The following is a 27117-nucleotide window of genomic DNA, read 5'->3' as shown; positions in this document are numbered from 1 at the left end:
ATTTACTACAGTAAACTACTAAAACTCATAGATACTAGTGTTTTTGAGTCTTATCAAGGTAAATATTTAAGTTGCTACAGTATTTGCTACAATTTATCCAATTACTACAGTTAATACAACAACATATTCTAGTGCAAAGTATAATACAGTTTACTATAGTAAATACAAAATGTTTAATCTTAGTCTGTGTTTTTTTGTATAGATTTGAATTACATGGCATAGCATCGTCATGCTACTTGGTATCGAGATCCGTCAGCTGGTATAGTATCATAACACATGTTTATGTTACCGTGACAACCCTAATATATAATCCACATTTTGTGAATGTGGATTATATACTGTGAGTGTTATATGATCTTTATTAACACTGGTGATTTTACGGTGTTAAAGGTGCGAAAGAATTAATTGATACAATACGTAAAATTGTTCTATGATATCTACATAGAAGGTATGTAGCTTTATTAAGTGAAAAATTATCCAGAAAAGGTTAAACATGTCCATTTACAACCCTAGGATTTGCCCCTATTATGAAATGGTTATTACCTTATTTGGAAGAGTCCTAAATATTAATGTTGAGCTCTGCTCTGATTGGCTATTTCTCTGAGGGGTTCATGTCACTAGCTCACACAGCAAATAGATAGCTACTGTCAGGCGTGAAATGGAAGTGGATAAGATCACTGCTTACTGCTTGCGGTAGGGGTTCTAATGGCAATATAGTCGGAATTACCCCCTTCTTAAATCAGTATACAAACGCTGAGCAAAGCCGGCTTGATATTGCCCCAGGTTCGAAAAACTGTCCCTTTCACTTTCGTCACGTGACTCAAGGCTAAAGGGGCATATAAACTGTATATAAACGATACAGATCAGACGCATCTGACTTTATAACTGTGCAGCTTGCGCTGTTTAAAGAAGATGCTCAGCTTGCGCAGACCTTATAACTGAATGAAGAAGACGTGTGTCTGGGCAGCCTGCCTTGTATAAAGAAGACTCATATGAGTTTATAACTGAGAAGGTCGCACTGCATAGATAACACACGTCTGACTTGATAACTGCCCAAATTGTGCTGCAAATAAGACGTGTCTCTGCATAGCCCGCGCCTAACTTCATAACTTCGTCATGAATCACTCGGGGAAGAATCCAATTGCAGGCAGCGTTCAGGGGTAACAAAAAGGGTATTTATTAACAAGAAACACAAAATAAAAACCCACGATGGGGTATAACAGCACAAAGAGGGTAATAGGACTAAGACTAACTAACACTAAACTGAGATAAACGACACTAAACATAAACTAAACTGAACACTAATTAGACTTGACAGGAGCTTCAACAACAGCACACTGAATACATCTGAATAAGCAGAATACAGGATACATGAAATACTAGTGAATACGACTAAGCACACACAAGTGAGTACACACAGTTAAACACATTGATCGAGCACAGGACAATGAAACATGAGGACTATTTAAAGGGGAGGAAATCAAGAAGGGACAGGTGCGGGGCATGAACTAATTAACAATCAAACTAAAGAGACGAAAGGGCGGGAACAGAGATGAGACCTGGAGATAGCATGTGGAAGGTCAAAAGGGACCAAAATGCCTCTCTCCACATAAAACAGGGAATCCTACCATGATTCTGCCACAAGAACAAGAAAGACATGACATGATGAGGCAGAATCATGACAGTTATGGCTTGTTTAAAGAAGACAACGATGTCATGGTCCACCTCGAGGTTTCACTGTATAAATTGTCCAATGTCAATTTTGTAGACATCGCCCAACCCTATTCACAAAACCTGCAGAACTTCATACGATTCAGCTCTGGATGTCCAGCTGGCCTAGAACATGGGTGGGTATATTGGGTATATGTAATGTTGGGGGAGATCATTCCGACTGTAACGTCACAGTCAGTGTTTTGTGGGATTTGCCTATTTTTCAGTGGTCTTTTGCATGCACAAAATCATCATAATAAGGAGGAAACAAAAGTTTTTGAGCCTCACGATTTGTAATTTCCATGTACAGACTCATCAATGCCTACGTACATTGTCCATTCTATTGCACCTTTAAGGTTAGGGTTGCTACAGTACAATCATGTGTTATTATGCTATCTTTTGTATACTGCTTTTTCGAAATAAATTGTCACCAGGATTTACAAATGTTTATGTGTACTCTACTCTTTCTCTCCATCTGTTTTAGAGCAAGATGAAGAGATCTGTAAGATCCATGCAGCCATAACTGCAGGTATGGTGACAAATGCATCTCACCTCCAGACCTACCTGAAAACCTGGGACAAACACAGAGAGATCTGGGAAATTGAAAAAGACATCTTTATTCAGCGCTACCAGCGGCTCAACCCAGCAGTGTCATCGTTTGACTCTGACATAGCAAGGTTAATTTTTCTCTCTTTCATTTTCTATTCTTGTCAAAGCAGTTTCTTAAAGTAAAAACAAGAAACAAAGGTACAGTAATAAAGATAAAAAGGTTTTAACATGGGAACTAATATAGGTCTTTAGGTCATTTAGGTGACTTAATGTAAAGCATTACATGTACAATATCATGTCCGTTGTGAATAATTTTAGATATGTAAATTAATAAAGATGTCAATAAAAACTGATCACAACAGTAAAAAAGTACATTACAGTAGCAGTTAAAGGAAGTGGAGCATTAAACACTTCAAATATCTTTACTCCCTCTTTAAATATAAGTTTACCAGTAACTACAAATCAGTTTGTGTTTCTAAGATAACTTGCCCGGTGGAGAATAAACTAGTTTTAGACAAAACATGAAACCCTGTCACGTTTCACATTTGGTGACAGTGTAGCAAAAATTGACCTTTTATAAAATGTACAGAGAACACACAGCTTATAGAATATTTAGTGACTTCTAGACAGTCACCATTTTATAAAGATTAACCCTTTGTCAGAAAAGAGTTGACTTAATGTAAAGTCTCCATGAAATATGTTAGCTTTAATGTTACAAATAAGCTAGTGTGCTTTAAAACAATCACAAAATTCACATTTAGAGCATACAAAACCTCTCACATCCACCCGTAAAATTTGATGACTTCATTCTATGCTTTAACATCTTGTCAAATTTTCTGTTATAGTAATGGTCAACTGTGTTTTCTAAGGATCTTTTGATTAAAATGCGATATAGAATATAAACGTTCCTATATACCTAACAATGTCTCGAGATGTGTATAAAGACCTTACTTAATGAAGCGTAATGTTTTTATTACCTTTGAATGAGCTATTTCTATCTAGATACAACCAATGGTCCCCTTGCATGGAATTCGCCATGTTGTTTCTCTCAGTAGCCCTAAACAAACAAACTAAATAAAAATTTAAATACGTTATCTCCTTCAGCAAATAAGAATTTAACTTGACGACATATTAGTTCTGTGTCAGCCACCGTAGTACTTCGAAAGTGTGAGGGGTGGAGTCAGCCGTTGGTTGCAATTCGCTACATCTCCACTACATGCCGGTAAATTTCATACACTGGACCTTTAAATGTTCTCAAAAATTTTAAAAGGGTCATATGACATCGCTAGAATGTATATTATCATTTGTTTTAGATGTAAAGCAATGTGTTTACATGATTTAGGGTCAAAAACACTGTATTTTCCACAAACCATACAACGCTCTGAAAAGCGATGTGTGTTGTGATTGGCCATATTGAATAGTAATTGGTCAAATATTGCAAGCGTGTGACGGAAATTCTTATGTAAAAAACATTTTAATGGGAAGAGTGAATTTCGATTTCATATCCAGGTTAGGCGTGCTGCAGATCATAGAGCGAATCATATGTGTGGATCAGTGCTGAATACAAAACCAACTTATTTAGAGTCTACACAGCATGTTGTATTTTAAAGCAGTATGGAGGAGATTAAATATACAGTAGTAAACAGTTTGACAGTCTCAATGTTATAAACAACATCAACAAGTAGAAGGCAAACAACAGTGTCATGCATCAAAATAAATTACAAGCTTTTTAAATTACAATGTTGTCACTGTTTTCTCTGCTGTAACAGTTTCATATTAAATCTGAATCAGGAACCTATTACACTAAATATTTTATACAACTGTGGCTGTCACAACAAATGTGCCGGGCTATGACATAAATGAAACACTTATGGTTATTTTTAAAAGGGGAGGGGGTACTACTGTTTCAGAGGAAATTATGTTAAAGGTCAATTGTATAAAATGTAGCCAACGGCTCACTCCAACCCTCCCTTTCAAAGCACAATGGCAGCTGACACAGGACAAAGATGTCACCACATTTTCACTTCTTTGCCTAAGGAGATGGCGTTTTTACCAAAGAGCAGTTTGTCCTTTTTGGGGCTACTGTGGAAACAACACAGTGAATTTTATGTAAGGGTATGTAGATAGAAATATGTCATTGTAAGGTAATTAAAACATAACCCTTCATTATGTAAGGTCTTTATACACCTCTAAAGATATTGACAGAAATATTTTAAACTGCATTTCTGTCAATAGATCCTCTAAAAAAGTACACAATGGACCTTTAATGCATCAAGTAACACTGCACGTTCCGGGACACTTTTTTGTGCAAAGTCCCATAAACTCTGAATCTTATACCTTATCAAATTGGTTGTAATCTCAAAAAAAATCCACACAGTGAAAAAAGAACATTTGTGAACTATTTTAAATTCGTAGAAGTAAAATAAATGCTGCTTTAAGGAAATAACAAATTCATCTCTTCATTTAAAATATAATGATGATGATGATAGCACACCAGTTGTGATGTGATGCCCTTTCAGACTATTGACCTGTCTGTTGCACAGAGATTCCTGTGCTGAGCGCAGGGTCAACATCTCTACCGTATAGATTTGATCTACAGTCACCAAATCATTATCATGTCAACAATAGATATTTGTGTCAGTGTGCAGTGAGACTCAAACATAGTGGACGTGATTGTGCATTGGTCCCTGCTGCATCCCCTTAAAAACTTACTAATATGTTGCATGTGCATGTGTAGACATAGGAAAATTTGGTATTTTGCAAAAAAGATCTTAAAATTACTAAAAGGTTTGCCATTTTAAAATGATTTTAACATTAATTTACATTTACAGCTGGCATTTTTGTGAGTCAGATATATTTATTACTTATTGAGACAGTTTTTGTGCCCGGTTTTCCATTTTATGTTTTTAAAGACCTGTAATTAGAAACAAAATATTCATCCAAATGTACATTATTTCTATGAACATTTCCCTCACAGGTTGTTCACAAATGTCATGATAAAATAAATCTATATTTACAAAATTGTTGCATTTTACAATGCATCCGAAATGTTGTGGGAATGAGAAATGAGTTGATGGACACATGGTTTATATACTTCTGTTAATAATGAACTGGAAAATAATTTACAAAACTAAAATAAAAACACCCATCCTTCGCAATCCTGAAAAGCAAGGGCATGAACATCTGTTGTGTTTTGTTAATGTGTCAGAATACAGTTTCATGATTATTTAATCAGCAAATCATCGTTCTGATTCAAGGTTGCTTTCAATCACTTTACTTAATACATTCACTCTCCTCATCTCTCTCTTTGCAGATACACAGAAGTGGCGAATAACGTGCAGAAGGAAGAGACGGTGTTAAGTTTGCAGTGTGTACTGCTGGACTGTTCCCCACTTAAATTTTCTCTGTTGCAGCATTGTAATGAGTGGCAGAGCAAATTCACACATCTGCTCAGCCTTATGGCCAGTGCCAAACTCAAAGAGCTGCACAATTTCCTGCAGGAGAACGCGCTCAGGTGTGTATGTGGAAGGATAGCATAAAGAGATACATATTCACACTCTGTTCCAAACAGTAATGACATACTTTTGTAAGTTATCATCTAAGATAGCATAACACTAGCTCTCTCCACTAAAAGCCTATAGATTGTTTTGCACTGCAAAAAAATAAGCATTGTTAACAACAAAAGTTTATGAAACTTACACATTTTGTCCATCCAGATGATCTTCACAAATTACCACAATGTTCATAAATCACAAAGCCCTAAATACAATTCCCTGTAAACGGGCATTGCATAACACCAACATCAACACTACCAAGACACTGCTTTTGACAAAGCTTTCAAACTTTATTAAAAACATGTAGAAACATATTTCTTGATAAAGAGTCACAGATATCCATCCACATTTGTAGGATATTGTGACAATGTTGCATTACTTTTTTATGCGTGATAGCGTTTAATGTCCTTGTAAACCTTTCCAGTCATATGTACTGTAGGAACCTGTTAGCGACTGAATTTTTCAAGACACCTTAAAGCTTAAAAAAGTGACGCATTACTGGTATGTTTTTTTCCTGTAGAATTAAACGTAAAAATATCTTGAGCTCGAGACCTTATTTCAGACATTGAACCAAAAATCCCCTCGTAAGGGAGGGAAACCAGAAATGCTAATACCAGCTTGTTTCAAGGTTTTGGCCTACAAAACTACAGTACATCATGAGTGCAGAACTCTATAGTTTCAGTGGCAACAACAGAAACAAACGATATGTGGCCTAAACTTAACTTTTTAGTTTATTTGTTTCTTTGTGAAGGTCTACCGGAAGTTCAGTAGTTTTAATTTAATTAAATACAATTAATATACAATAAACTGACCGATAGCCAAAGATAGATATCTATAACAATAGGGAGCTCCTACATCCACCCCCAATAAACTTACCAGTTAATTTCAGTTGTGTCTGAGGTTAGCATGTTGTGTTATCTAATGACTCAATGATGTAATGACAAAAACTGCACACAGAAATGTTGTCAAAATAAGCACAGAACACCTAGCAATGTTCTGGGAAACACCCAGAGCCCCTGGTAGCCACATACACCCTTACGAAAATTTACCATGGTTTTACTACAATTAAAATTGAAAGAACATGGTTTTACCACAGTCATAACCAAAATACCATGACTTCTGTAGTTAAACAATGGTTTTGCCCTAAGTGATCAATGCACCTAAAAGAACATGGTTACTACACTTGTACCACAAAAAACATGGTTCATTTTCGTAAGGGCAGTGTCACTATGATGAAAAAAACACTCTGGTAACCTTAAGCTTGGCAACCACCCACAACACCCATCATTGCATAGTCAAGCACCACTTATATTTTCACCAGTAATCTTTTTTCTGCCTGTTTTGGAACACGTTCCACAACAGCAGCGATTTGGAACAGAGCATCTGTGTGTCTGTAATGTGTTATTGTGTTTAATTCATGAAACATACAACAAGCACATTAACTGTGTGCTTGTGGTTTCAGGGTGTCTCAGCCACCTCAGACTCTAGCGGAGTTGGTAGAGAGTCTCAAGCTGCTGGAAAATCTGCAAGCAGATCTGAGTAAGATTGAAAGTCAGATTCCACCCATCCATGAGCAGTTTGCCATCCTTGAGAAATACGAGGTTACTGTCGACCCTGCTGTGAGTGTCGCTAACACACACAAAGAAACACTCACACACACTCCCTCAGGTGTTCCAATCACATTGTTGCCTAAATACACTTTTATCTCTTGCCTCCATTTCTTATTTGACTGAAGTTTTATTTGACTCAGGTCTCTCCAAATGTTTCACTCTCTTTTTCTCTCTCTGTCTCTGTAGGTGTTGGAGTTGCTGGAGGCTCTCAGTGGAGAGTGGGTGTGGTTTCAGCAGGTTGTGATTGACAGTGACATCATGTTGAAGAAACACAAAGACACGATGAAGAGCGGTTTGATCCTTTCCTCAGAGGAGTTTAAGAAGAAGACACAGGCAGCCCTACAGAGCTTCATCACCAATGGTGAACACAACACACATCAGCGCTTCACTTTTCATCTTTTGTGCTGGAAACAGACAGCAGAATAGAATGAACCTGAATTACAAATAGTCTTCTGTGACTGCCTCATTCACAGCACAAGCAGACTTTTATAAATGACTAAATTTACTTGGATATCAAAATTACTTTTTTGTAGTTTTGAATGACTTAAGACTATTCGAAGCACTAAAGGAAATGATGTGTTCCACTTTCCTTATGTTATAATCATTAATATTTCTGCATATGCTAATGCGCCAACCCTGACTGGATAGCAGCTAGTCTGTGTCTGGCCTTAAAATATGTAGCCTGTACAAAATCAGTTTTATTTTCTCCTTTAAGTCTGTTTTTTCAGACTCTAAAAGTTCAATAAAATTTTAGTAATAAAATAAAATTATATTGTATTAAAAGTTAGTTTATTACACTGAAATTATGAAACTTAAAATATTTAAAAACAATTAATTGAAAGCTTATAAACGAATGTTTCTTTATTTGTTTATTAAAATGATGTTGAATAAAAAAACAACTTTTTAATTATGTCGCAATTTAAGTAGCCTACAAGTTTTAATTAGGCATGTAGCCTTTCAACAAACACGATATCCTATATCATGTTTTTATAATTTATAAAACAAAGCAATGTGTGTAAACAAAAAAGCGAATATAAAGCAATTGACAAAAAGTACAGAACAAGCTACAGGGCGCATTTGATCTCGCTCAGAGCGAATGAAAAAGCAGCTAATAAAGCATAGGCCTACTGCCCATATTTGCTCATTTATGGAACATACGTAGGCTAAACACTTGAGACCGCATGTGATTAAGATGTTTATATTATTTTACATGTTCTTGTTGAGGAAATGCAAGCATTATGCTCGGATAAAAGTCGGCTCAATGTTCGTGAATAATAACTCTGAGGATTAATAACGTCTGAAGATATGCCCAAATTTTGAAAGGGCACACAGATAACAGTGCTGAGCGATCATATTTATTCAAGCACTTTTTTGTGATAAACATTATATTCAGAGAAATTTCGAAGTTCTGTGAATCTAGAAGCCGAGACATTCTCATCTCAGTTTTATTGAGTTTGGTCAAGATGTATTCACCGCACAGCTCATTCTGTGGTCAAATAACACAAATCTGTCTTTCACGCATTTTAAATATTAAATTATTCATATTTATTATTAAGTAATTGTTAACATAATATATATATATATATATATATGTAGTTTTAGATCATCGTCTACTTTTTCGTCATATGCCTGCATTCCGTGCTCTGGACGCATTTTCCGCATTGCGGCAATAATAACCCAAAACAGTATGGTTACGCATGGCTCCAGTAAAATAATTATTTTAATAATAATTGCAACATTTACTATCCACATAAGGACATGACAAAATCTTTATCTTCCTTTTTTTAAATAACAATATTGCATTTAAGGAGTTCTGTTTGAATCATTATTTGAACACATTAACACTCAAATACATGGCATAAAATTACTTAAAAACTGTATCTTACATTATATGTCACAACTTAAATTTTAAAGGGATAGTTTACATCAAAATAAAAATTCTGTCATCAATTACTCACCCTCAAGTTGTTCCAAACCTGTATTAATTTCCTTGTTCTGTAGAACACAAAAAAATATTTGAAAGAATGTTTGTAACCAAAAAGTTTTGGGCCACTATGGACAACCATCAAATATTCAAATATCTTCTTTTCTGTTCAACAGAACAACAAACTTTATACACGTTTGGAACAACTTGAGGGTGTGTAAATGATGACAGAATTTTTTTGAGTGAACCATCCCTTTGAAAATGCACTTTTAAATGTTTATCTACCAGAAATTGAGTCGCCAGCGTGTGTACAGAAACACCCTGAAATTATACAAATCCATATATTCTTCCTTTTATAATCTCCTTTAAACCCCAACAGTGACACAAAACAGGCTGTTGGCGATCCCCTAACAATCTGATGTCACATTGTTTACGCCTGCCCATGACCGCTCACAGACTCCGCCTTATGAGTGTGTAGTTCCACCTTCCGTCAAAGACACGCTGTTAACCATTTTCAGGCAAAACAAATAATTCCATACAGCAAATGGTCAGCATATGTTGTTCTATCTATGTTTTTTTCTTTTTCCATTTAATTCATTTTCATGAACAATGCATTAAGGTGATTTTTATTGCAGTTAGTGTATGGTTTTGGTTGGGCAAGGCTTAAAAGACTTAATTGCTCTTTCCTCCATGTTGCTTGTCTTGATGTCATCCAAAGCACATGTGTAAACCCTCTACCTCATATTTTGCATACGGGGAGGGGAGCAGAAGCTCATTTGCATTTAAAGAGACACACACAAAAATGACATCTTCATGTTCAACATATTGTAATGAAAGATATGTGGTGTATTTTGAGCTGAAACTTTACAGAGACATTCTGGGGATACCACTGACTATTTTTACATTGCAGAAAACCCCTGGATTAGCAGCCTTTTAAGGATAAATTATCAATCACTTTCCAATTAAGACATCCCTGGATGTTTCCAAAAAGAGGGATTTTTTTACTTAATTTCTTATTCTTATACACATACCCATAATCTCTCATACAAAAAATCACTTAAAGGGTGAGAGATTCAGGTGTTATATGGTGAGATTTGCTGTGTAAAATGGAAAATACTGTACACACACAGTCAGTGGGTTATGACCGGTGCTGCCTCAGTCCCTACTGTGAGCTTCACATCCCAGCACGCCTCTTTTCTGTAGGTCAGTTCACTACACGGGCGGCACCGCAGGCCTTTGCTAGCCGGGACCGTGGGTGTTTTGCACTGTAGAACCGGTAGAGCCATCAACCTCCCTCACGCCCCATGGCACATCACAACCAATTAGCCTTGAGATAATGTTTCAGACGCCACAGAGCCTCACCTACAGCACAAGTGACCGTCACGCTGACATCTTGCCCTTGACTGCGCTCTCTGCATCCCCTCCTCCCCGTTTCCCTCTCTCATTGGCCCACGCTGCCAGTACCTCCTGCTGGTATCACTGTGCTGTTTATTCTCTGCTCTATTAAAACGAGATTGTAAAGTTCTTTCTGCTGCCACAGTCGCATTGTGCCGAACTGTATCAAAGAGGACAGAGGTCTCGTCCTACTTTTCCCTCCCTCCTCAATGAGTCCTCCTTTTTCCATCGCTTCTTTGCACGCTCGCTCTTGGATCTTGTTTCCCTTGTGTTTGTGTTAACCTGTGATCGTTCATGGCTCTGTGAAGTCTGTTGTTTTTCCATTTGATCTCCTGCTATTCCTTTTCAGTCTCTGTTCCTCCCCTGTATGAATCTAAAGCTCGCCGTCATGATTTGGACAAAACTTGAGGTTTTAGCACATGCGATTAATGCGAAACGGCTGCGCTTAGTCAATACGTCGCGAGCTCACCGTTCGCCTTTATTATTTCCCACAAACCCTGAATTTCTGGATGTGGGCGGCAGCTGCAACTTGTTGAAAATGGCAGGATTGTTTGGATTGTTTCAGCAAACAATGACGGGCTCCTTCAGGTTAATGAGGCCAGGAAGCAGCTTTGTGCAGTGAGAAATTTGTATTCAAGGGAGAGAGACAGTTTCAGTAATATCACACTCATTCAGTCCATACACATAATACCGGCCCCTGCCAAGGTGCCCCTTCAAAATCTCATCTCCTGCTCTCTACAGACCCATGGTGACATTTCCTCTCAGATCTGACTCGGAGGAAAAACACTAGATACAGCACGGAGCCAATTAAACTTGTGTGATTGGTTAACGTCTCCAAGGCGGATTTATCAAAAATGTAGCACATTTTAGCGTTTGCTAATTAGATTTTCTTTCAATTTTAGTCTGGCACAATGCACTTGGTTGTGCATCCCTTCTGCGTACTTTAGCATGTGTTGTGTGCTCCAGTAAATCAGACTTTACGCAAATATTGACCGGAGATCTCTGACTGATCTAAACACGCCCGATTTAATGGCCCGATTTAATACAGAATTGTGTAAATGTGTGTTTTTTCTAATTGGTAGAGATGTAGGTGTTCGATTTTGCAAGTGTGTTTGATGGAATCCATTACGAGCGTTGACAGACGTAAACAGCCGTGCCTGTAAACATCCCACCAGGGGCCTCATTCAGAGCAGAGAACGGTGTCTGTGCGAGTGCGTTTCTGAACATGATGTATGTTGCCATCCTGATATGAATGGTGCGCTTTTTAAAAGATCAAATATCTCGTACATCAAAGCTGTCGCAAGCGTGTGGATCGTGGGAGTCAGGGTGCTGGGTCCGAGCCAGAACTCACGCGCCGCGCGGAAAAAAGACTCAGTGACCCGCTGCGCCCCCGACTGTGAAAACACATTAATTGCGCATTGAGGGAAACATGCTCACTTCGCTTACATTCATCCAATAGGGATTAGATGAGCTCTTTGAGAGAGTCGAGCTGCTCTCTGGGGAAATAACAAGCACATATGCAGTTTCTTTATTTATTAACCAACTGCATCTGCGTGCATGTGTGTGGTCTTTGAATCCCTGTGTCTTTATGCGTACTGTGTTTTTTTCTTTGTGTATATGTGCAGGACCGTTTACCAGCGGGGTCACCCCAGATTCTGCACTGAAGCAGGTGTCAGAGTTGCGCGCCCAGTTGGAAGCTCTTATGGAAGAGGAGGGAAGCATACGCCGCGGTCTCACCATCTTTAAGATTGAACAGGCCCCCTCTAAAGACATCCTGGCTCTTGAGAAGGTACTTGTTCACAGCTGTTTCAAAAAACAATACACTCAAAGTAGATTCTGGAATTCACTTGTCATGTGGTGTGATAATATTGCCAATGCGAATGAAAGATTATGAAGGTCACCCTAAGTTATGTATGTGTTTGTGTAGGATCTGGATTACCTGGAGCAGGTATGGGAGATCTCACAGCAGTGGGAGGATTTGTGGAATGAGTGGAAGGGGGGCCAGTTGGCGTTTCTACAGACTGAGGTCATGGAGAACACCGCACAAACAATGTTCAAGAGACTTCACTCACTGAGCAGAGAGTTGAAGGCAAGCCAGTGTAATGTTCACTATACCTTTGGCCATCATTTACTCACCCTCATGTCATTTCAAACCTGTATGACTTTCTTTCTTCTGCACAACACAAAATAATTTTGTTGGTACAGTGGAAACCAAATTACATTTCCCTCACATTTCTCACAATATCTTATTTTGTGCTCCACAAACAAAATAAACATTTCACTGCTTTCTTTCTGAAACCTTGTATCTCCATATTTGATGAGTTTTCAAGTCATTATTATTAGTCTCCTTTTTTGTTTGTCATTGGATTTCACACATATCTAAACAATAAAACGTATTAATAAGTGCTTGTCAACTTCAACAACACAGTATTTAATAATTTAAAAGGTACAGTTTTTCCATTTTCAAATTTGGACGTTTTTGGAAGGACAATATTTTTAAGGTTTACAATATTAACATTAATTCCATGGTGAATAGTGAAAGATCATACAGCTGTTCCGAAAACTCAAGTGAAGTGAACGCAGGTTGTTCTTCTTCTTCTGTATTTTGCACAGTCCTGTATGAACGTGCTTCTGTGCACGGCAAACTGTGATCTGTGAACTGTGAGTTTTTCTTATATACAGGTTATATGCAGATATACAGGTTTTGAACGACATTTTACAACAGTTGTAAAAATAAACTCATGTATGTTTTTTTAATGGCATAAGGTATTAGGCAATATATATATTTTTTTATTAAAAATGACCCCTGATGGCCCTGAGTTGTTATTTTTACGGAGTTGTTGTCAGGGCAGGGCTGTAGTCAAGTCCACCTTTGTCGAGTCCAAGACCAGGAATAGTCGAGGCCGAGTCAACTTCAGATTTTCCAGTCTTTTTATTGTAGTGTTACAATCACATTCTGAGCTGCCAATGGAAAATGTTCCCATTCTCAGCTTGTTGACTTGTCAGTGATTACTGCATTGAGTCAACATCACTTTTGCAAACGCAATTAATGTTGAAAGAATGTAGAAGTTTCAACAAACATCATTATTGTGATCAGTATTTTATTTGTTGGGTTCTTGAATCTTGTTCTTTAATGTTAGGTTTTCATTGTCTGTGGTATGACAGTGTGCTTAAATACAATTGTTGAAGCAAAGCATTACAGTAACAATCTTAGCGTTGTGAACCAGAACACTCAAATCAATTATTCAGTATCATTGCATTTAGTATTATTTATCATCTTTTTTTTACACCTATCGCTTAAAGTAACCTACTACAAGAAGAAAGAGAATTAACTTAAAGAGCCACAAAACACTAAACAACATTTATTTATATGTAAACAAAGTTAGTTGTAATGCACATCATAGAAAACAATGTTAGCAACTGTACGTTATTACAGTAGAGAAAACTAGTTCATTTCTAGCTTTTTTGTGCTATTATTTCCTTCCGGGTTTAAAATCATCTGGCCGATGTCAAAGGATTTGACGTGGCTATGTACTATAGTACATCAATGATGCGTTGGTGTCTCATTATTATTCATGAGACTGTGTTTTCTTGACCAATGAGAAGACATTTTTCCTAATTATTCACGACAGAGCCTTTTGATTTGAGCGCCGTCTCTCATGCCGGAACCTTCGCCGGTTTTTAACGGCTCTTCTTCTCACAGCGTTCACACCCATTTTAATTGCATTTTTCCAAAACGACAGTGAGGTAGAATGTAGCTGAAAGGGGAGGTTTCGTGACACTTTAATGAAAGTCAAGTGTCCAACTTAAGCAAACCTATATGCTTTATCAATGGTTTTGTTTGGAAGGAGAAAATATCATTGGACTAACAGAAAAACGCCTCTTGTCCTTAAGTACTTAAGTACTACAGCACTGTGTCAGGGAATAACATTCCTTGGAATGTCACGACTGGCCAATCAGAATAAAGTATTTCAGAGTGCTGTGTAATAATTTGATGTGAAGCTTAGAGCAAATTGCAGATTGCTATGCCCAAAATTGTTCAACTCCTGAAAATATAATTTGTATGTTTAATAAACCGTTTTTATCGCAATGACCACTTCACTATCATCCACACTATCATCAGTGGACATTTGGACCCCACAGGGGGACATATTAGACCACAATCCCACCCCTCAGCTCAACAGTACCGATCCCAGGCAGTGGCATCAGTAATGTTTTCGTCCCTCACTCATCTACTGTACTTATATGCTCACACTGCTGCCGCTTCATTAGGGTCCAGCTGAGACTCTCGTTCCTTCGTTTCTCTTCGTAACGGTGATAAAAGCTCTTTTGTGTCTCTAATTACCCTTTAAAGCGCTTTAGCTTCTCTTCTCACCAGCTTCTCATTATCCTGACATTTAGCTTTAAGCAGATTAGAAACACCTGCTTGATTTAGACCCTTTGGGTGCTCTTTCACTGACAGTGGATCAGTGCATCACAGCTCATCATTCAGTTTTACACTTCAGTCTGCAGCGGGACACTAACTGTTAGAAAGTAGCTTAGTAGAGTGATGATGGTTTGTGTGGTTTCAGGACAAGCAGTGGGATGCTGTGGATTTTAATAAGAGCAGGATCGAGCAGTTTAAGAAAATCATCCCATTGATTGCAGACCTCAGGAATCCAGCCATGAGAGAGAGGTGAGAGGACATACACATGACACAAAATAAGTGTTCTCTGTATAATTAAGTGTCATTCTCACACTAACCCTCCTTATCAAGAGTGGTTTTAGACAAAGTGACACCGCTTCTTTTATTATTGACACTGTTGTCTCTTCAACAGACAATCACTCAATGTAACATTTTAGTAGATTTATTCTGTAGCTGCTGAACAGGGTTTATTTTGAACCCCTCACAAACATTTAAAGTGTAAGCCTTTTTAAATGTGGTCACTATTTATTAATGTTGCAATGTTAATTTTTGTTAGAATAAAAAAAAACAGTTGTTGAGTAAGTACATCAAAAATCAGTGCTCAAAACTTCCTTCGGATCGGGAACTGTAAGATTTGAATAATGATTTATAATGTGTGTTAATGCGTACCGTTTTGTGAGAAATTTAATTCAAAGCACATAAAGTAATGTAACCTATAAAAAAACTAACATTTACAGATAGCAACAGTTATAGTCATATAAAATTTTAGTTGATGAAAGTAATGGGAAGACATGACTTAGGAGTGCTTGAAGTAACAGTACATTTTATGCGATAACCTCGATTTATTCCATGTGTACTTTCATGTGTCCTGTCATGCTGTCTGTCTATCACATTGCTGTTGGATGACTCCTGAGGTTTCATTTTGTAGAAATTCAACAGACCCTAGACTGGAATGGCAATAACACAAATGCTGATTAAGTGAAAAATCACTTATAATCATCTACCCCATCGTGTTGGTGAAAAGACTTCCCCAGACAAATAACAAAAGAAGGGGATGTGGCAAGAATGGTTTCAGTAAAATGTCTCTCTATATAACTTTTATTTTATCTATGCCAGGATTGGCCACTGTGGCTGAAATGGCCGCTCTTATTGTGTCTTTTAGTATTGTGTATTTACTTTATTTGGTAGTAGCAGATAGCTCACACATTTTGTAGATTAAACTACTGGAAAAAACGAGTGGTGCTCTGTTTGGCCAGTACATCCTTGCAGTTCTAGGATGAGCGGCAACCGCACACCCTAACAGCCAGACCCTAGTTACATCTCTCTTTTCTCTCACGCAGCACGTTGTGCGCTCCGGCGCCATCCCTGACGTTATTCGCGCCGTTTTCAGATTTCTATTTTCCTCTTCCCTGTCATTCGCTCCCTAAGTTATTTGATTAGATCTGGCGTTCCCAAAACAACAGCCCATTGGCTCCAATCAGGCGTACTGCAGCAGACCTGCCAGAGATGGCAAAGACAGGCCTCACGTTCCCCTGATGACAGCTGGCTAATCACAATGATGTAACCCTATGAAAGATCCCTGTTAGCATCTCCCGCTGGCCGACACCGCACATCGGGGGAGAAGATGAAAATAAACAGAGCTCCAGCCTCAGAAGTCCAGAACCAACAAAACGGGAGAAGAGAGAAGAGGGAAAGAAAAACAGGCAGTTTGCAAGAGATCATGTCCCAGAATGCTCAGCCTCAATCTCAGGGGGGCAGTTTCTGGCAGAACGCTTTTTGAATGGTGCTGTTGTGTTTTGTTGTGGATCAGATGTGCTGACGGTCTCTTAGGATTTCTCTGAGAGAAGACAACAAGCTGTGCGTCATGGCTACGGGATCTCTCGCAGGAGAATTCAATCCTTTCATTGTCATTGGATGTCACACCTGTTTAATATGACGAGTCTGACCGTCGTCGTGACCAGTGTATTGTGACTAAACATCACAGTTCTTTAGATCTTAAAAATGTCATAATAACGCAACTGGCTTGTAATTTTTGATTAAGAGTTTTCAATTGAATATTTTCTACCACCTTTGTTCATTTCTCCCAAGAGGTATTTACAAAGAATTTCAAGCGAGGTTAATCCACTCATTGTGAGCACAGATTCTTGTGTCTATGTCAAAGCATCTCGTCTATTTGAAACGTCAAATGACTGTTCGGGTCTGTTTCTTTTATTTTAGACACTGGGATCAAATACAGCAAGAGGTCCAGCAGTCATTCGATCCAAACAGTCCCGACTTCACCCTCGAGAAGATTGTGTCTTTGGGTTTGGACCACCATGCTGAACGCGTCAGTGACATATCAGGAGCTAGCAGCAAAGAGCTCTCCATAGAACAGGTTTGATAGTCCCCCTCTCCATTTTCCACTCAGTCTTTACAGAAATAAAAGAATATGTTTCGGATTTTACATTATAGGTTCTTTAGATCAGTGTTTGGCTTCTGGGTTCTCTAAGGCTCCAGGCTTTCAATAGGACTAGAGAATAAAAGGTTTTGTGAAACATAATTGGATATTATGAGAAATCCAATTTAATCCTTAATCTTGAGATATAAAAGAGGCAGCTCCAATGCCAACGTTTATGAATTAAGGTGGGCTTTCAGTGCATTATGCATTTGATCAATTATTAGGTTCCCTGTTAATCGAACCCATGACTCTCAACTGGTTCCAGATCTCCTTCAGGTGAATACATCACATCACCACCAGATACAAAGTGTCAGAGAAAAGGTTAAAATTGAAATGAAAAACAAATCGCTGCTGTCAGACTAAAACCTCATATCTCCATTTTTCAGCATTTTTACTTTTTCATAAATCGTAAATATTGGTCATTCTTCATGTTTGTCTTTGATTTTGCAAATATTTAACCAATAAAAAAGTATTGAAAAGAGCTGTCGGCCTTTTTCTGTCCTGTAAAGTAGAAGTTTCGGAGATGCAAGCTTTAAGCGAAACAGTGACAGAATTAGATTAATGATGAAAATCTTACAATATCCCATTGTATCTGGTCACAAACTCTTGATTGGTTCAATTTTTTATTTTGTTTCCATTTCTTCTTTTGTGTCTGATGGGCAGACAAAAGGCTCAGTGATTCTCATTGCTCTCTGCTCCTCTCATAACACAGAAGATCCTCTGGGACTCAGTATGTTAAAAAGAGAGGTAGAGTCACTGTCAAGAGGATTAGGGTCAGAGGTCATGTTTGAAGGGTCAGAGATGATATCCTCAGAGTGACATTCTGTAATCAGACAGCCCCAGCGGAGACTCGCAGCAGAGAGAATTAGAGTCTGCCGGCAGTGCCATACAGTTTGAATGTGAATGCAAAAATGTTCATGGGTACAAAGACTTGTGCTGTATTTATAGTTTAGTAAATCTAAAACCTGATTCTGACATTTTGCATCTGTCTCTTTGCGACGCACATGTGTTTCTCTGTCCATATTAACAGATTAAAGGCCTCTTCATAGTAAGAATAACGAAAATGATAAGGATGATAAGATTTAATCATTTTAAGTTTGCATGTGAGCCCTGTCAATTTGAATGGATTTTAAAAACCTGCTATATTTTTTCATTACAGGGCTGTCAGAATATCAGATTTACACTACACAAGTATTGTTTATTCAATAGAATTTACAATAGCAATGAATTATAAAATAATATTGCTTTCATTCAAAATCATATTTTATTAAGTTTATTTTGGGTTTTTCTTTTTTGGTCAATTAATTACATAAAAAATACAAGTGTACGTGACAGAAGATTTTAACCGTTGTGGAACCCATCGAAGCCTCGGACCACTTTCTTCTATTCATACTCTTGACTTCTTCTCTGTCACACATAACGCATGGAAAATGTACTTTTGGGCAACTGTGTGAAAATATTGAATTAGACACACTAGTCTGTTTAACACAAAATCCATAAGAAATTAGAAATATCACAGTCATTGACAGTTTCATCAGTGCCTGCCCCGAAGTGAACTTCATATAACCATTTATTTTATATTAAATTTATATTCGTATGAATTTATATTAATATTTTATTGTATATTATTTGTATGAACTTAAATCAAAGCTACTCAACAGTTATTGATTCTTTGTGGACGATTATTGCCACTGAAACGGTCTATACATGTAGATTGTGACACCCCTTATCCCAACTTTCTGTAATGTGTAATCTTTAATAGAGACAAGAAATGATCTATTACTGTAAAAGCACAATGCTGGTCTACTAGCTTAATTCTGCATATGCATCACTTACGTGCCGCAGACGCAGGTCGTGTGAAACAGGCTTAAGAGTTGACTGCTTTATAATCCTATTTTAATCTTTAAAAGGAAAATTTCCTGAGCTCTGTTCACTCAGTACAGTATGAGCGCAGTGCTGCCCAAGGCATGTGTCCCCAGGCTGCAGTCGCAGGTCATGTGTGGCGGCCGCAGGGGAAATGAGCCCTGCGCTTAATTTCCTTCAGAGCAGCCTTCACTGCCCCTGCAGAGGAGATCAGCCCTCTCCGCCTGTCAGACTGTGGGAGGTTGTTCTCTTCCCTCCCTCTCTTCCACTATCTCTCTCTTTCTTCCTCTGGCTTTTAGTCCGGAGAGATTCCCAGACTCTCTGCTCTGTGCTCGCAGAGGTTACAACAACACGGCTTCGGTTCGAGAGCAGGAACGGGAGAGCGCACCCTCGTAACCCCCCAAAGCATAACCGCTTCACCTAGAAGTCACCCGCAGAGAGAGAGAAAAAAAGAGAAAGAAAGTGAAAGACAGACAGAGTGTAAATGAGAAGTGTCAGGGCCACGTTTCCTCGGCACGACTGAACCTTCTAGAAACTGCCTGTCTCAAATGTTTATTTGCAGGGGCCCTGATCAATATTATTCCCTGTCACTGGTCAGTGTTCATGTGATTGATGGATGTCCTTCCAGCTCTAATACAACAAAATGCTGTCTACGCAGACAGCTCACTAGATTTTTAAACACAGGCAGTGTTTGAATAACTTGCTTATTATGCCTAATGATTTTTGGCTGGAAAGGCTGCTCATTTGGTTCTGTAACACGTCAATAGGTGTCATTGTCGCATTTATCTACGTGGTCTTTGTTCAATATGCTTTTTCGGTCACTTGTCCTCAAATGTCCTCATCAGACTGGTCGCTGCCCCTCCCACTCTTATACAATGTGACTTTTTCAGTGCTGATGTGGGAACGTCTGAAAAGATTAGTGGTGACATTAAAAAGCTTAATGCTGATCTCTGGTTTACAGGCGCTGGAAGGAATCATGAAAACGTGGGAGGAAACGTCACTGGACATCACACCCTACAAAGACAAGGGTCACCACAAACTGAGGTGAGAGGGCAGAGGTCACCAAAGTTCAAGAGGTTGCAGACATTCAAGTGCACAAGAAGCTTTATCTTGAAGTAATGAAGATTCAGCCTTCTGAACACCAGGGGCCGGTTGCACCGATTTGAAAGAAAAGTTTGTAAGTGATGTTTTAGAATCTATTTCTAATGGTTTCCTTTTCAATACACTCTGTCCTATTTAACACATTTAAAACCATTCCACCCTGCCGATAATGTACAGGAAGGTTTAATTTTAGCAGCACTGAATTTTTTTAATTAATCAACGAATTGTCACCGCAGTTATACATGAAAAAATGGAGCGAGAATCCACGGCTTCTTTTCTTTAAAGAATATCTCAATACTGGCCATAGGGACTCGCATCGTCTAAGCTGAGCCTTGCTGCACCTGGTCGTAGTATTAGATGGTGCAAACGGTGTAAATATTTATCATAAGTCTGGGCGTAGTTAAGTATGAGGTTATGTCCAGCTGTTGCAACCAGCTCCTGAAGACCGGTCTCAAGACCATTTTCTGATCATATTCCTGATCTAATGCTAACAAAAAAACTTTATTGTAATGTGTTTTACATAATATAATAATAAATGTGCATTATTATAAAATATACTTAAAAATATATTATATAACATGACATTATAAGTGTATTGTATTATTAGTATATATCAGTGATGGCTTGGGGTGTGGCTGATCGAATGTATCATACAGACAAAACAGTAATCGTAAATTATGCAATTAAGTCGTAAATTTGATTTTGTGATCAACAACTTGTGTATTTTTGGCAAAGCAGTGCAAATGATTCCTTATGCCTTCTATACTGCATTCTGATTGTTCTTTTCACACACGGTTACACATACAGTGACGAAACGTGGTGAGATATCCTGTTCATTCAATTTAATCATTCCGGATTGAATGATTCGCCATGCACACGCACGCGCACACAAACACACACACACACACACACACACACAAGACAATTCACTCTCAATTCTCTGATTCAAGTTATTTAATTTGTTGCGTTGTTACCTCCAGTAAAAAAACACATGCTGTTGGTGCAAAAGTACGCACACATACACACAAATTTTAGACAATTGTCTTACGTAGCCGCTTGCTAAAGCCCACGGCCTCCACCAGCAGATTTTCTGCCCTAATTGGAGAAGTGTCCTAATTGACTTTGCCTAATTGATGTTTAGGATTATTTTTACTGAGACCTAATTGTACTATAACTTTCTTGCATTCCCAGTCGAGGTGTAATGGTGATTTGTTTGTGGCAGAGGCAAAGTCTCCATCCACAGAGGGACCGTTACAGGCTTCATCCGTGCTGTTACTGCATCGTAATGTGAATATATTAGCGCCAAAAGCAAGCCATAGCCTAAAAAACACCATCCCTCAACATGATTGAGCGCACCGCTGCAGGGGAGAACCGCCACGCGTGAGGAGCCAGTAACTCCACATTATCATATTACTGTGTGTGTGTGACTTAACCACCACAAACTCACACTTCAAAGAAAAGAACTTGTGTGAGCTACCTAGATGCACAGCATTTTTGGACTTTATGGGTACATGCAGAGTCACAACTGCAGAGTCGAACATGCCTATCACAAAACCGCTGTCTAGATAGGCAGCCGTCTAGGTATTGAACCATGCTGTCTAGGTAGGTGGCTCAGTAGGTTTTGACACACAATACATCTGTCGAGTACTTTTAAGCAGTGGCTTCTCAGAATCCGGATCAGGAAAGAGATGTTTTTATACACAGGCTAAATGGCTTATCAATGCCAGGGCACCTTGAGCTCTCAAACAAACATAATTACTATCAATCTCCCTATAGAGCAGAGCTCAGAACGGCTGCGTTAAGCCTTCTGGGCAAACAAGTCAAGAGTCCAATAAAGAACGTAAACTGACTGTCTAGAAATGAATAAATAGTCATTCTTGTGTTTAGACGATTCTGCTACTCTTTTGGGTTTGATTGAGGCCATCCGGGAGTTTCACAAAGTGTTCAACGCATACAATTGTACAGACCGTGAGCAGATAAGAACTGGAAAGCACGATTTGTGAATGTGGCAGCCGCACAAAAGCTCTAATCTAATAGAATCATTTGTACAAGCAGCTTCCTTCCCAAGAGCTGAAAGTTTGCTGAAAATGCCTTCAGGCCTGTTCGTTTTTGCTGGAAGCAGTGTGCATATATATATATATATATATATATGTTTATGTGTCTTTAGCTCGCATGAATCACAAATGGGTCAAAAGCATTGTTGGTGTCGCGTGTGAAGGTCTTGACATGTTTGTTTGATTATGTAGTTTCGTTGGGTATGTCCTTAAATGTAAAAAAAATCATGATTTAAGTAGTTGTTATTTTTTAAGTTCTAGGTTTAGGTGTATTGATCACTTCAGATAACTTAAGCCAGTGATTCTCAAACGTTTTCGTTGTAAGGCCCCCTTTGTGTAGAGTGTATTTCCGTTGCCACCCCAAATAAATGCTTATAAACTTAATTATATTGAATAATTAACTTATTAACTTAAATAAATTTAATTAAGCCAAAATCCTTTTCAGTTATACAATTCTAAAACATCCATTATTTTGGATGTTGGTCTTATTTTTGAAAATGTGTTTTTGCATAAAATGAATGTTACATTTCTTAATTTCATAAAATGACACAAAATATATGAGGCCCAGCCGATCTATCTTGGGGTCCCCCCAAGTCCCCAGTTTGAGAACCACTGACTTACACAACGCTGGCCCTACACTGGTGCAGAAGAACTTCCAGTTTCAGTTTTTTTAACATTGCACAAGCATTTGAACAGAATAAAACCAACAGAACATTTATAACAGAATCAAAATGATTAAATAAACCGGAAGTGCTTCTGGACCTTTACATCTTGCAAAGTGTTCTATAGGTAAGGAAAATTATAAAATGTACTTAGCCTCAACGTGATGCTCTAACTTATATTGTAAAACAAACTTGACTGAATCTGTGCGTGCAGGTGTAGAATGCAAACCTGACATCCAACTACTGTTCCTGTCTCTATTATTTTAGAAGTGAGGGATAGCAAATACCATAGGTCAGTATAAAAACAATAGAAGTCTGTAGCAAAAAATCCCCATGAAGATACCTAAACAAAGGTGTGTGTATAGTATGTGTGAAGTAGAAAAAAAGTTACAATAGATTTTTATTTGATGGGATTAAAAACAAGGAATATAAATACAGTCAGTTTAATATGTTGTATTGAAGTGCTGTTTGAGCTGACAAAGCATTGAAAATATCATCACCTTTTCAATTACAAGGTTCTATCTGACATGAAATATTTAAATATTCATATAGTGTTACAACTTATTTACAGTATGTAATGTTTTTCTTTACATTGTGTACAAAAAGGTTTGATCTACAAAGTAAAATGTAATACAAAAACTGCTCAGAATGCAGATAGAACCTAATAATTCCAAGGTGATGATAATTCTAAAACGTATTCTCAAAAAATTCTAAAAATTAAACCTGTGATCTCAAAACAGATTACAACATGTATATAGAATAACTGCTGGGTCTGATGTGGCGCATAGTCTATTGGGTCAAATATGGACATTTTAGGTGAATTTAATGCATTACTCTGGCAAAAAAATAACTACTTTATTTATTGACTTTCCTGGCTCCTGCATCAGCACCATGAGCGTGGTCACTATGGTCTTCCAGGGGCGCATAGCTGACTGACGCGAAAGTCCGGAAATTGTTAAATAAAGTCATAATTTTTGTTTGTTTGCACACAAAAAGTATCCTTGTCGCTGTATACAGTTAAGTCTAAACCAATTGAGTATCGTAGACTATTTTAACTGTCTTTATTCACTCTCTGCACTTTGAATGACGGTTACGTTTCTGTCTATGGGCGGAGTCAGAAAGCTCCTGGACCTCATCAAAACTATCTTATTGTCACCGTGAAACGGAAGTTGCGATTGTCTTCTTTTCCATAAAGTGACGTGTATCCGAATGAAACTGCTTCTGAAATGATAAAAAAATGTAGGGCTGGGCTTCTTTTTGACTTTCCCTTTTTGATTGGTTTGTTGTGGGCCTGGAGCGGAGGGCTTTAAAATGCCTGGCCATTGGACATTGAGTATAGTCCTTCCTCTTTTTTGTTGCTGATGTCATGTGGTGAAGAGTTGTTATTGAGACGGGGGAGGAGCTTAACGTTTTTGATTAAACATTACAAGTGGAAATTAATTAAAAAATAATAATGGTGCACAGATAAATCATTTAAAAATCACTGCAACAAGGCGTAAAACACTTGCTAACTAACCTGTTTGATTGCATGGTGACTTTAATTTGTGTTTCCGAAGATGATGGTCCTTGTATTGTCGAATGACTTGAGGGTTATTTGTGATGGAATTTTCTTTTTTTGGTGGAGTATTCCCTTTAACCCAACGGTTGGGTTAATCCCTTTCTGACCCAACTATGGGTTGAAAACAACCTAGTTTTTAGAACAGACTATGTGCCACATCAAACGTCTCTGAGAAAGCTCTAGAACTCTGTTCTGAATGCGGCTTTGATGCCCAAAATACAGACTAGGTAGGCAGCTCCCTTGGTATTATTGAAACGCAGCCAGTACGTGATTGTGATTATATTTAGAAATGCATGCGTAGTGCACTAATATGGAGAGTCATGCAGACTCTCTGTGCCCGAGCTGTCATTTTCATCGGCGTCTCACACCCACCTGTGACCGAGAGACAAAGAAGGAGAATCACAGGGGGGTGGTTTCTCACTGACAGGTAGGCACGGGGAGAAAAAGAAAGAGGACGTATACATAGAGGAGGCTGGGGGCTCATGCTGAGAAAGGGTCTCTGTAACACAGCAATCTTACCTAGAAGCTCAGATGCTGCAGAACAAGGACATTGTCATTCTCCTTCCTCTCTCTCGCTCTCTTTCTCTCCTCCCTCTTTAGCACCTGCTTGTGTGGTTTGTCCCCGCCACTACTGCAACAAAAGCTGTACATATGCTTTACTTCTCATACACTCCTCTCTGATCTCTATTTCTTTTTTTTTTGGCATAGACGCCACATCATACCGTGTGTTTAGTATTCCGAGGTGGGTTGTATACAGGGGACAGAATCAATTCCAAATTACTCAGGCTCTCAAGAACGGACAGCCCCGTCCACAAGGAGAAAGATGATTAATGATGATAGTATTCATTATGGAAGCTGAAGTGTTCGCACACCCAGATGGGCTGTGTGTGCGTTAATGGTCCTGCAGTGAAGAGGTTTGCTGTTTGCCGCCGTGTACTTATAATTGAGTGTTTCAACACATTTAGCAGGACGGTGTTCAAATCACCTGTAATTACCACCTACAGCTCCGCATCGAACGTGCACATTCATATGTGCGTTTTATAAACACGTGCGTATAAAAATGTACTCCATCTGCAGTGGCACTATGGGACGGTTCTGCAGAATATGCAGTTAAGCTGTCGCGGACGACGGCTCAACTGACCGTAGGACTTTGGAAACTCTTGGCATCATAACGTATCCAGCCAGCGGAGCCAGCCGGTGAATCGTGCTTTAATGATGCGGGACACACCCCATGTACCAACTCTTTTCCCATATGCTGCTTCCTGTAATTAAATTAGACTCATAAGCTTTCCTTATAAATGCAAAATTTTATTTACAGTTTGCTGCGGTGCACATTTCTGCCCGAATCTTGTACATATGCTGCTGTTTGACGCAAAAAACGGGGCGCACGCACACACACAGCTGCAGTCGAATGTTCCAAGCCCAACTTTGCTGATGACTGTAGTTATTCTGAGGGGTCGTGTCCTCTATCTGTTATTACATTGTAAGTGTGTGTGTGTGTGTGTGTGTGTGTATGTGTGTGTGTTCGTGTGTGTGTGCGTGTGCCTGTCCTATACCTAGACAGCATTTCTAGTAACTTTGAACGAATAAGCATGACTAGGATGCCCAAACTTGCTGCGTTGGAATACAGCTCACTAGGTCTTGTCATCCACAGTGCTTACTCACTAAACGATGAGCAAACCCCCACGTTCTAACACATACAGTACATGGTTCTGCGACGCTCTCTAAACGATCAGCATTCATTCATTTCTGTATAATGTCTTTAGGGCTTTCAGACTCAGTGGCCCAGGGTAGTACAACACTGCCACCTAGTGTGTGTGTACAAGTTTAAATATGTGCCTATAGTACAGTATACACGTGTGTATGTTGCATGATGAATTCGAGGAAACAGGAATGCTCGGACCATCTGCAGCACATTACAAACAGACCTCCAGTCCAATTCAATTAACATCCACAGTCAAGCCTTCTGATTGAAAGAGAGAAAGAGAGAGAGAGAGAGAGGGAGAGAGAGAGAGAGAAAGATGGGAAGAGAGATAAAGGGCATTGCAGGCAATACTGCCCTTCATTAAACGGGGGATGTGACACGGCCAAAATAAAAATATATTTTATCGTTATTTTTAGATGTAATGCAATGTGTATACACAGTTTAAGGCTGTATTTTCCACATACCGTACATGTTTGTATCTCCTCTGTGCCCCGCCTCTCTGAAACGTGCAGATTTTTAACAAAGCTCATCGTTCTGAAAGTGAGGTGTGCTATGATTAGCCAGTTAACCAGTGCATAGTGATTGGTCGA

General features: G+C 38.6%; 1 protein-coding gene across 3 annotated transcripts in view; it reads left to right on the top strand.

The window, feature by feature from the left end:
* The window catches only part of dnah2 (dynein, axonemal, heavy chain 2), a 164274-nt gene that overhangs the window by 65734 nt on the left and 71423 nt on the right, over nt 1-27117 (top strand). For all 3 annotated transcript variants that reach the window (XM_056746055.1, XM_056746045.1, XM_056746036.1), the window contains 9 exons: nt 2195-2387; nt 5573-5773; nt 7276-7432; nt 7610-7784; nt 12368-12531; nt 12670-12831; nt 15314-15417; nt 17365-17521; nt 20409-20491. In XM_056746055.1, the coding sequence (XP_056602033.1) occupies nt 2195-2387; nt 5573-5773; nt 7276-7432; nt 7610-7784; nt 12368-12531; nt 12670-12831; nt 15314-15417; nt 17365-17521; nt 20409-20491 (1396 nt within the window). The remainder of the gene's footprint in view (nt 1-2194; nt 2388-5572; nt 5774-7275; nt 7433-7609; nt 7785-12367; nt 12532-12669; nt 12832-15313; nt 15418-17364; nt 17522-20408; nt 20492-27117) is intronic.

Source organism: Triplophysa dalaica, chromosome 1, assembly GCF_015846415.1.
Source record: "Triplophysa dalaica isolate WHDGS20190420 chromosome 1, ASM1584641v1, whole genome shotgun sequence".
Lineage (NCBI taxonomy): Eukaryota > Metazoa > Chordata > Actinopteri > Cypriniformes > Nemacheilidae > Triplophysa > Triplophysa dalaica.
The sequence above is the reverse complement of the archived record's forward strand: the minus strand, read 5'-3'. Positions and strand labels throughout refer to the sequence as shown.